At 38.9% G+C, this 11,082-nt stretch overlaps 1 protein-coding gene across 1 annotated transcript in view; it reads left to right on the top strand.

The window, feature by feature from the left end:
- The first annotated feature begins 983 nt into the window (after positions 1 to 983).
- TRAIP (TRAF interacting protein) overlaps positions 984 to 11,082 on the top strand; it is a 52,965-nt gene continuing 42,866 nt past the window's right edge. The window contains exon 1 of the mRNA XM_074283294.1: positions 984 to 1,191. Within this exon, the coding sequence (XP_074139395.1) occupies positions 1,094 to 1,191 (98 nt within the window). The 5' untranslated portion in view covers positions 984 to 1,093. The remainder of the gene's footprint in view (positions 1,192 to 11,082) is intronic.

The raw sequence follows: 11,082 nt of genomic DNA, 5'->3' as shown, positions 1-11,082 counted from the left end.
CAGCAGGACGGTGAGGGAGCTGCAGCACTCTGGAGAGAGCGCTGGGCCCAGCTCCACACACTCGCCGCCTGCCCGGCCCGGTCTGCGGGAAGCAAATGCCCGACGTTCCGGAGCCACCGGACAGTGGCCGCTGGGGCTCTGAGCAGCACAGGAGATCCCGGGGCGAGGACCCGAGAAGCGACTCTGAGCTCTCCTCTTCCCTCCCGTTTATTTCATTCTCATTCACAAGCAGCATCTTGGGGGAAAGGCTGACGGGCAGCTCCCTCAGGCGCGCCAGGGGGGGCGGGGTCTGGGAGAACTGACCCGCCCCTTCACACTTGGGCCTGGTCCTCCAGCACCACACGGGGTAGGAGTCAGTTGAAACGACAGAGTAACAAGTGCAAAGAAAGGCAAAAAACAATTCCTGCTCTCTAAGAGCTCACAGTGTAATGGGGGAAACTTGGTTTGGTTTTGTTTGTGTTTTTTTTTTAAACAAATTCTAGAAACTTTGCCTGCCGGGCCATCAGCTAGGGCAAGGCTGGGATTCGAGATACAGAAGCCCTTCGGGTTCAGGGGAAGCAGAAAGGGGAGGGAAGAACTAGGAAGAACATAAGCACCCGACCATTGCAGAGATGGGAAAACTGAGGTCTCGGTCCAACGGTGCATGGCCCAAAGGCAGCAGAAGCGGTGTTCCAGCCCAGGCCCTTTTGCCCCCGAGAATTTAGGACCACTTGGAGATCATCTCTTTCCTTCCACAAAGGGGGAAACTGAGGCCCAGGGAGGGAGGACTTGTCTGGGAGAGAGAGTCAGGACAAGAATCCCCACTCCAAGGGGAATAACGGCCCCGCGTCAAAAAAAAAAAAAAAAAAAAAAAAGGCAGCGGGAGGTCAGGGGTCACGCCCCCACCCGCTTCGGCCGGCTAGGCCAGCCCCCTTCCCTTCCCCTCGCTCGCGGACCTCCAGCTGCACTCGTTCGGATATCGCGCCTCGCTCCTGCGTCACTTCCTCCTCGCTTCCGGAAGCGACTCTGACCGGAGCCAAATTTGAAGAGAGAGACTAGAAACTTCGGTCGCCTGTGGTTCTGGTCTAGTTCTGTCCCCCGACGGGCGCCCGGGATGCCGATCCGCGCGATCTGCACCATCTGCTCGGACTTCTTTGACCACTCCCGAGATGTGGCCGCCATCCAGTGCGGGCACACCTTCCACCTGGCGTGGTGAGTGCGGGCGGGACGGAGGTGGGGGCTGGGTCTTGAGGTCGCCCCGCCCAACTTTTTAGTTTTCGTGCGGGGACCCTGAGCCTACGGAAACCGAGTGCTCGGGAACGCCCAGCTATCAGCTGCAGCCTCCCGGCAAACCCCCGTAGTAATTCCGAATCTGGACGTCTTATTTTCGTGAATGGGAGGCCCCTGGGGGGAGGGGAGGGGGTAGTTCGGACCGCGCAGGCGCAGCTGGGCCGGCTTCGGGGAGTACTTTAAACTTGCAGGGGATCTCAAACTATCGGGGGTTATGGCCTATGGGCTGAGGGGCGGAGGCAGAGTGTGAGCTTTTGTGTTTACTATAGTCTGGCCCTCCCACAGTCTGAGGGACAGTGAGCTGGCCCCTATTTAAAAAGTCTGAGGACCGCTGCTCTAGAGCGGTGCCCTTTGCTGCCGCGTGAGGATTTGGGGCTGGACGCTCTCCAGGGAGCCGGGCTGGGCTGCGGAAGGCGCTGGCCCCTGGCTCTGCTGTCAAACTCTTGCTGCTGGGGCCTCGGAAGAGAGCCGGCCTGGAACTCCTTTGTATGTGTGGTTTTGTGTTGAGAACACACCCGCCTTCAATTGCATTTCCTTCATTACAATGTGGCTTTAAGACCAGGGAGAAATAAACGTCCGTGTGTATATACACACACATGGACGTACACAGAAAGTTTTAGAATGTTCTGAAAAAGGAATTCCGTTGTTGACTTTGTGTTATTGGTTAGTTAGAATAGACTTCGTTGAAAGGATCAGGCAGAAAACAGACTTAGGCTACACTGAACATCAGATAGCGGCGCACTTATTAACCAAGCCGGAGGACCTGTTGCTCAGAAGCAATGCACGTAGTTTGTTTAGTGAGCAGCAGCAAGATTCTTTTTCTTTTCTTTTTTTTTTTTTTGGTTTGCATTTTTCACATTTCTTTCAATATGTTTTTATTTTGTTGAGTATATTTAAAAATTTTTTTAATTCCAAATTTTTCTCCCCTTTCATTCCTTCCCCCTCCTCGAAAAGGCAAGCAATTTGATATCTATTATACATGTGAGGTCATGCAAAAACATTTTAATATTGGCTATGTTCAGGCAGCAAGATTCTTTTTTTTTTTTAATTTGGTAATAGCTTTTACTTTTTTTTATTTTAGTAGGTTTTTAATTCCCATGAATCATATTGGGAGAGAAAAATCAGAGCAAAAGGGAAAAACCATGAGAGAAAGAGAAAAATGTGTTGATTTGCCTTCAGTGTTTTTCTGGATGCAGATGGCATTTTCTGTCCAAAGTCTATTGGGACAGGAGGACCCTAGTTCAAATGTGGTCTCAGACACTTCCTAGCTGTTCGACCCTGGGCAAGTCACTTAACCCCAGCCTTAAAAAAAAAAAAAAAAAGATGAAGTGTCTTGTCTGTGATTTACTTAGCAGTAAACATCAGCATTGGGATTTGAACCTAGAGCCCTGAAGTCAGGAGGCCCTGAGTTTAAATCTGGTTTCAGACACTTAACTTCCTGGCTGTATGACCCTGGGCAAGTCACTTAACCGGAATTGCCTCACAGCCTTCCCCCCCAACCCCCCAAAAAAGGGAGAGACAGAGAGGGAGGGAATCCTAGAAAATCATCCAAAACTTACTGAAAACAATTCACACCTTTAACAAAATTTCAGGATATAAAATAAACTCACACAAATCATCAGCATTTCTGTATATTACTGCAAAGCCCATAAGCAAGAATTAGAAAGAGAAATTCCATTTAAAATTATTGTAGACAAAGTAAAATACTTGGGGGTCGACCTGCCAAGATAAACCCAAGAACTATATGAACACAATTTCAAAGCACTTCTCAAATAAAATCAGAACTAAACAGTTGGAAAAATATCAATTGCTCGTGGCTAAGCCTAGCTAATGTAATAAAGGTGTCAATTCTGCCTAAATTGGTCTACTTGTTCATTGCCATACCAATCAAATAAAACTAAAAAAAATTAATAATAAAATTCATCTAAAAGAACAAAAGGTCACGAATCTCAAGAGAATTAATGAAAAAAATTACAAAGGATGGTGGCTTATCAATTCCAAGCCTAAAACTATAGTATAAAGCAGCAATAATCAAAACCATTTAGTACTGGCTAAGAAATAGAGTGGTGGATCAGTGAAATAGATTAAATACATATGACACTACTAATAATTAAGACCTACAATAATCTAATATTTGATAAGCCCCCAAACTCCAATTTCTAGAATAAGAACTCACTTTTTTCCCCCCACTGTTTTTTTTTTTTAATTTATTTAATTATTTTTTACAAAGATTTTATGCATAGGTAATTTTTCAGCATTGACAATTACAAAACCTTTTGTTCCAACTTTTCCCCTGCTTCCCCTTCCCCCTTCCCCCAGATGGCAGGTTGACACAATACATGTTAAATATGTTAAAGTATAAGTTAAATATAATACATCTATACTTGTCCATAATTATTTTGCTATACAAAAAGAATCGGACTTGAAACAGTGTACCATTAGCCTGTGAAGGAAATCAGAAATGTAGGCAGACAAAAATAGAAGGATTGGGAATTCTATGTAGTGGTTCATAATCAACTCCCAGAGTCCTTTTCTCTGGGTGAGCTTGTTCAGTTCATTTCTGCTCTATTGGAACTGATTTGGTTCATCTCATTGTTGAAGAGGGCCACGTCCATCAGAATCGATAATCATACAGTATTGTTGTTGAAGTGTATAATGATCTTCTGGTTCTGCTCATTTCACTCAGCATCAGTTCATGTAAGTCTCTCCAGGCCTTTCTGAAATCATCCTGCTGGTCATTTTTAACAGAACAATAATATTCCATAACATTCATATACCATAATTTATTCAGGCATTCTCCAATTGATGGGCATCCACTCAGTTTCCAGTTTCTGGCTACTACAAAGAGAGCTGCCACAAACATTCTTGCACATACAGGTTTCTTTCCCTTCTTTAAAATCTCTTTGGGATATAAGCCCAGTAGTAACACTGCTGGGTCAAAGGATATGCACATTTTGATAACTCTTTGAACATAGTTCCAAATCACTCTCCAGAATGGCTGGTGTATTCACAATTCCACCAACAATGTATCAGTGTCCCAATTTTCCCACATCCCCGCCAACATTCTGCATTATCTTTCCCTGTCATTTTAGCCAATCTGATAGGTATGTAGTGGTATCTCAGAGTTGTCTTAATTTGCATTTCTCTGATTAATGACTTGGAGCATCTTTTCATATGGCTAGAAATAGTTTCAATTTCTTCATCTGAGAATTGTCTGCTTATATCCTTTGACCATTTATCTTTTTTTTTTTTTTTTTTTTTTTTTTTTAATTTTTTATTTTATTTTATAATTATAACATTTTTTGACAGTACATATGCATGGGTAATTTTTTACAACATTATCCCTTGCACTTACTTCTATTCAGATTTTTTCCCTTCCTCCCCCAAACCCCTCCCCCAGATGGCAAGCAGTCTTATATATGTTAAATATATTACGGTATAATTTAGATACAATATATGTGTGTAGAACCGAATTTTTTGTTGCACAGGAAGAATTGGATTCAGAAGGTAAAAATAACAGTTTACATTCATTTCCCAGTGTTCCTTTTCTGGATGTAGCTGGTTCTTTCCATCATTAATCAATTGGAATTGGATTAGCTCTTCTCTATGTTGAAGAAATCCACTTCCATCAGCATACATCCTCGTACAGTATCATTGTTGAAGTGTATAATAATCTTCTGGTTCTGCTCGTTTCACTCAGCATCAGTTGATGTAAGTCTCTCCAAGCCTCTCTATATTTCTCCTGTTGGTCATTTCTTATAGAACAATAATATTCCATAACATTCATATACCACAGTTTACCCAACCATTCTCCAATTGATGGACATCCATTCATCTTCCAGCTTCTAGCCACTATGAAAAGGGCTGCCACAAACATTTTGGCACATACAGGACCCTTTCCCTTCTCTAGTAGTTCCTTGGGGTATAAGCCCAGTAGTAGTATGGCTGGGTCAAAGGGTATGCACATTTTGATAACTTTTTGGGCATAATTCCAGATTGCTCTCCAGAATGGTTGGATTCTTTCACAACTCCACCAACAATGCATCAGTGTCCCAGTTTTCCCACAGCCCCTCCAACATTCATCGTTATTTGTTCCTGTCATCTTAGCCAATCTGACAGGTGTGTAATGATACCTCAGAGTTGTCTTAATTTGCATTTCTCTGATCAATAGTGATTTGGAACACTCTTTCATATGAGTGGAAATAGTTTTAATTTCATCATCTGAAAATTGTCTGTTCATATCCTTTGACCATTTATCAATTGGAGAATGGCTTGATTTCTTATAAATTAAAGTCAATTCTCTGTATATTTTGGAGATGAGGCCTTTATCAGAACCTTTAACTGTAAAAATTTTTTCCCAATTTGTTACTTCCCTTCTAATCTTGTTTGCTTTAGTTTTGTTTGTGCAGAAACTTTTTAATTTCGTGTAATCAAAATGTTCTATTTTGTGATCAATAATGGTCTCTAGTTCTCCCTTGGACACAAACTCCTTCCTCCTCCACAAGTCTGAGAGGTAAACCATCCCTTGTTCCTCCAATTTATTTATGATTTCGTTCTTTATGCCTAAATCTTGGACCCATTTTGATCTAATCTTAGTATGTGGTGTTAAATGTGGGTCCATGCCTAGTTTCTGCCATACTAATTTCCAGTTTTCCCAGCAGTTTTTGTCAAATAATTAATTCTTATCCCAAAATTTGGGATCTTTGGGTTTGTCAAAGATTAGATTGCTATTTTTATTCACTATCTTGTCCTGTGAACCTAACCTATGCCACTGATCAACTAGTCTATTTCTTAGCCAATACCAAATGGTTTTGGTGACTGTTGCTTTATAATATAGCTTTAAATCAGGTACACTTAGACCACCTTCCTCTAACTTTTTTTTCATTAGTTCCCTTGCAATTCTCGACCTTTTATTCTTCCATATGAATTTTGTTGTTATTTTTTCTAGGTCATTAAAATAGTTTCTTGGGAGTCTGATTGGTATAGCACTAAATAAATAGATTAGTTTGGGGAGTATTGTCATCTTTATTATATTCACTCGGCCTATCCAAGAACATTGAATCCTTTGACCATTTATCAATTGGAGAATGGCTTGATTTCTTATAAATTAGAGACAATTCTCTATATATTTTGGAAATGAGGTTATCAGAACTTTTAACTGTAAAAATGTTTTCCCAGTTTATTACTTCTCTTCTAATCTTGTCTGCATTAGTTTTGTTTGTACAAAAAATTTTCAATTTGATATGATCAAAGTTTTTTATTTTGCGATCAATAATGATCTCTAGTTCTTCTTTGGCATAAATTCCTTCCTTTTCCACAGGTCTGAGAGGTAAACTATCCTATGTTCTTCTAATTTATTTATACTCTCATTCTTTATGCCTAGGTCATGAACCCATTTTGACCTGATCTTGGTATATGGTGTTAAGTATGGGTCAGTGCCTAGTTTCTGACATACTAATTTTCAATTTTCCCAGCAATTTTTGTTAAACAGTGAGTTCTTATCCCAAAAGCTGGGGTCTTTGGGTTTGTCAAACACTAGATTACTGAAGTTATTGGCTGCTTTTTCCTTTGAACCTAACCTATTCCACTGACCAACTCGTCTATTTCTTAGCCAATACCAAATGGTTTTGGTAACCACTGCTTTATAATATAATTTTAGATCTGGTACAGCTAGGCCACCTTAATTTGATTTTTTTTTTTTTTTCCCATTAATTCCCTTGAAATTCTTGACCTTTTTTTTTTTTCATATGAACTTTGTTGTTATTTTTCTAGGTCATTAAAATAGTTTTTTGGGAGTCTGATTGGTATAGCACTAAATAAATAGATTAGTTTAGGTAGTATTGTCATCTTTATTATATTTGCTTGACCAATCCAAGAGCATTTAATATTTTTCCAATTGATTAGATCTGACTTTATTTCTGTGGAAAATTTTTTGTAGTTTTGCTCATATAGTTTTTGATTCTCCCTTGGCAGATAGATTCCTAAATATTTTATACTATTAGTAGTTACTTTAAATGGAATTTCTCTTTGTAGCTCTAACTGTTGGATTTTGTTAGTGATATATAAGAATGCTGATGATTTATGTGGGTTTATTTTGTATCTTGCAACTTTGCTAAAGGTGTGGATTATTTCTAATAGCTTTTTAGTAGAATCTCTGGGGTTCTGTAAGTTTATCATCATATTATCATCAAAGAGTGATAGTTTGGTTTCCTCATTACCTATTCTAATTCCTTTAATTTCTTTCTCAACTCTTATTGCCAAAGCTAGCATTTCTAATACAATATTGAATAGTAATGGTGATAGTGGGCAACCTTGTTTCACTCCTAATCTTATTGGGAATGATTCCAATTTATCCCCATTACATATGATGCTTACTGATGGTTTTAAATAGATGCTACTGATTATTTTAAGGAAAAGTCCATTTATTCCTATATTTTCAACTGTTTTTAATAGGAATAGATGTTGGATTTTAACAAATGCTTTTTCTGCATCTATTGAGATGATCATATGGTTTTTGTTGATTTGGTTATTAATATGTCAATTATACTAATAGTTTTCCTAATATTGAACCAGCTCTGAATTCCTGGTATAAATCCTACTTGATCATGGTGTATTATCCTGGGAATGATTTTCTGAAGAACTCACTTTTTTGACAAAAATTGCTTTTTATTTTCAAAATACATGCAGAGATAAGTTTTCAATATTCGCCCTTGCAAAACCTTGTGTGTTTTCAAATTTTTCTCCCTCCCTTCTCCCTTTCCCCTCGACAGCAAGTAATATAAATAGGTTAAACGTGTGTGATTTTTCTGTATATATTTCCTCATTTATCTTGCAGTACAAGAAAAATCAGATCAAAAAGGGGGGGAAATGAAAAGGAAAAAAGCAACCAACAACAAAATAGGTGAAATACTAGATTGTGATCCACATTTAGTCTCCTCAGTCCTCTCTCTGGTTGCAGATGGTTCTCTCCATCCCCTGTCTATTGGAATTGGCTTGAATCACCTCATTGTTGAAAAGAGCTAAGTCCATCACAGTTAATCATTACATAATCTTGTTGCTGTGTACAATGTTTTCTTGGTTCTGCTCACTTCATTTAGCATTACTTCATGAAGGTCTCTCCAGGCCTTTCTGAAATCATCCTGCTAATTGATTCTATTATATTTATATGACCTAATTTATTTCCCCATTCCCCAACTAATAGGCTTCCACTCAGTTTCCAGTTCCTTGCCACTACAAAAAGAGCTGTTACAAACATTTTTGTACATCTCCTTTTTTATGATCTTTTTGGGATACAGTAAGAGACACTGCTGCATCAAAGGATATGTTTAGTTTGATAGCCCTTGAACTTAGTTCCAAATTACTCTCCAGAATAGTTGGATCAATTCACAGTTCCATCAGCAATGTATTAATGTCCCAGTTTTCCCACATCCCCTCCAACATTCATCATTATCTTTTCCTTTCATTTTAGCCAATCTGAGAGGTGTGTAGCGGTACCTCAGAGTTGTTTTAATTAGGCAGCAAGATTCTTAGGCAGTCATCATGAGGCATACTGATCTGGGACAACATCAGACCTGGTGGGCAAAAAAAAAACTTCCAAGAAAGCATAACCCAAAGGAAAGCTATTGATTTTTGAGAAGTGACAGTAATAGAATACAGGCTCACTTAAGGCAACAGTAACTGGCTAATTGTATGTTCTCAATCTCTAGATAGAGGTGGAGTCCATCATTTTGTACACATGAAGAGCCTTGTTTTCAGGACATTTCTTAGTGGTTAACTATGAAGAACAAAGAAATACAAATACTAATTATCATTTTGCCTATTTCAAGCCTTTCCGTTGAACAGATCCTTTCAAGAGGAACCTAGCTTGTCTCAGTCATGGCTACCTGCTGTATAGACTCTTCATAATTTATTAGCTCTCATTGATTACATTATATAAGTTGTGTATAAGATAAGCTAAAACAAATTCTCAACTGAAGCACAATTGCATTCTTCACCCAAATTAAAATTAATGTAAAATTATAATATACAAATACTTTATTCAGCACTTTACAGTTTACAAAGTTTTTCCACAATGCCCCTGTGAGGTAGAGAATGTAAATATAATGTGTTTTGCAAGTGAGGAGACTGATTTCTATAAAGATTAAGTGGTTTGTTTGTGATTACATAACAGTAAACATCAGCATTGTGATTTGAACCTAGGGCCTTCTAACTCCGAATCCTGTGCTCTTTTCTCCATACCATAATATACATGTTAAACTAAGTAACAGAGGCTTACATATTATTGACCAGAACCAATTGCAATTTGGAAGAGAATGGTGATGGTAGAAGAATTGAGATTTCTGGTTAGCCAAAGATTATTTCTTTCTATGTGATTATGGGTAGCTTGTGGAAACCTTTATATGTAACTTGTATTGAGCATACAGTGTGTACAGACTTATACTAAAACATTATAGTCCTGGGGCACAAAGAGAAATTGGACTGAAGAATAAGGCTATGAAATTAAAACATCCATTTTTTCAGCCAAATCATTTCTTTGTACTTTCCAGCTGCTTAATATGAAGTGAGAATGACAACTTTAGTGTTTTTCACATCTTCCTTCTGAACTGCAAAGTGTTTGGAGCAGACACTACCTCATTCGTCCTTGAAACTTTTTTGATGGGAGGGAGATGACAAGTATAGTTCTCCCCATTTCTCAGATTGTAGAAACTAGGGAGACTAAAAGAAGTGGAAAAACTGGTAAAGCTTAACTCAAAATCCAGGTATATCTTGTCTCCATGTTCCAAACTGATTCAAGTTTTTATCTTTGAGTACAGACCGGGCTTTTTTCCAAGGGGTTAGTGTAACACTGTGGGTTCTAACATAGTTGCAGTACAGTGTTGTAGGCTTAAAACAGAGCTAGAATTTGCGGTTGGCTTTGTAGCAGGTGGTTTGATTGCTCCTTATTGTCTTCTAAGTGAAATCTTACTCCTTAGCTTGGTATTCCATAATTGGATCCCAACTTAAATCTCTTAAACTTGATTCTAATCCTGCTCAATAGTGATGCAGTTAAACCAGAACACTCATCATTCCTCAAGTACATTTTTCTGCTGTGACTTGGCTCACATTGTTCTCTGTGCTTTGAATATTGCATTGTAACAGGCTCAAAGCACAATTCATCCAATTAATAAGCATTTATTAAATACCTTCTATGTGGCAGGCATTGTGCACTGTTGGCATTAAGCACACTAATGCAAAAGTGAAAAAGTTTTTCAACCTCTATCTCAGGCATTCCCTATCCACAAGGAGCTGCATTGTACCGGGGTTTCAGGAAAAGTCTCTTGAAAGAAGCACCATTTTTATTGAGCTTTGAAGGGACCCAGGAGTTCCAGGAGGCAGAGTATTCCAGATAAAGAGATCAGCTTGTGCAGAGGGGCAGAGGCAGGAGATTGAATGTCTCCAGCAAGATTACTTTGACTGGAATATGGGAGGGTGAGGACTGTGCTAACATAGCCTAGAAAGTTGGCAAAAGTCAGCATGTGAAGGACTTTAAATGCTAAGTAAAGGAGTTTGTATTTTAATATAAAGACTGTGGGGAACCACTGAAGTCTCATGTTTTGATATTTCTAAATCCGATGATGTTATGCTGAAGGAATAACATGATTAGACATGTTGGAAACAGCTGGTTGAGGATGAATTAAAGAGAAAAGATTCGATATAGAGAGACAAAATAAGATTATTATTATTATTATTATTATGAGCTGTCTGAGCAAAATGATGGACACAAGATGGACTGAACTAGGTTACTTTTGCTAAAAGTAGACATGAGGCAACAGA

Source organism: Sminthopsis crassicaudata, chromosome 1 (assembly GCF_048593235.1).
Source record: "Sminthopsis crassicaudata isolate SCR6 chromosome 1, ASM4859323v1, whole genome shotgun sequence".
NCBI lineage: Eukaryota > Metazoa > Chordata > Mammalia > Dasyuromorphia > Dasyuridae > Sminthopsis > Sminthopsis crassicaudata.
The sequence above is the reverse complement of the archived record's forward strand: the minus strand, read 5'-3'. Positions and strand labels throughout refer to the sequence as shown.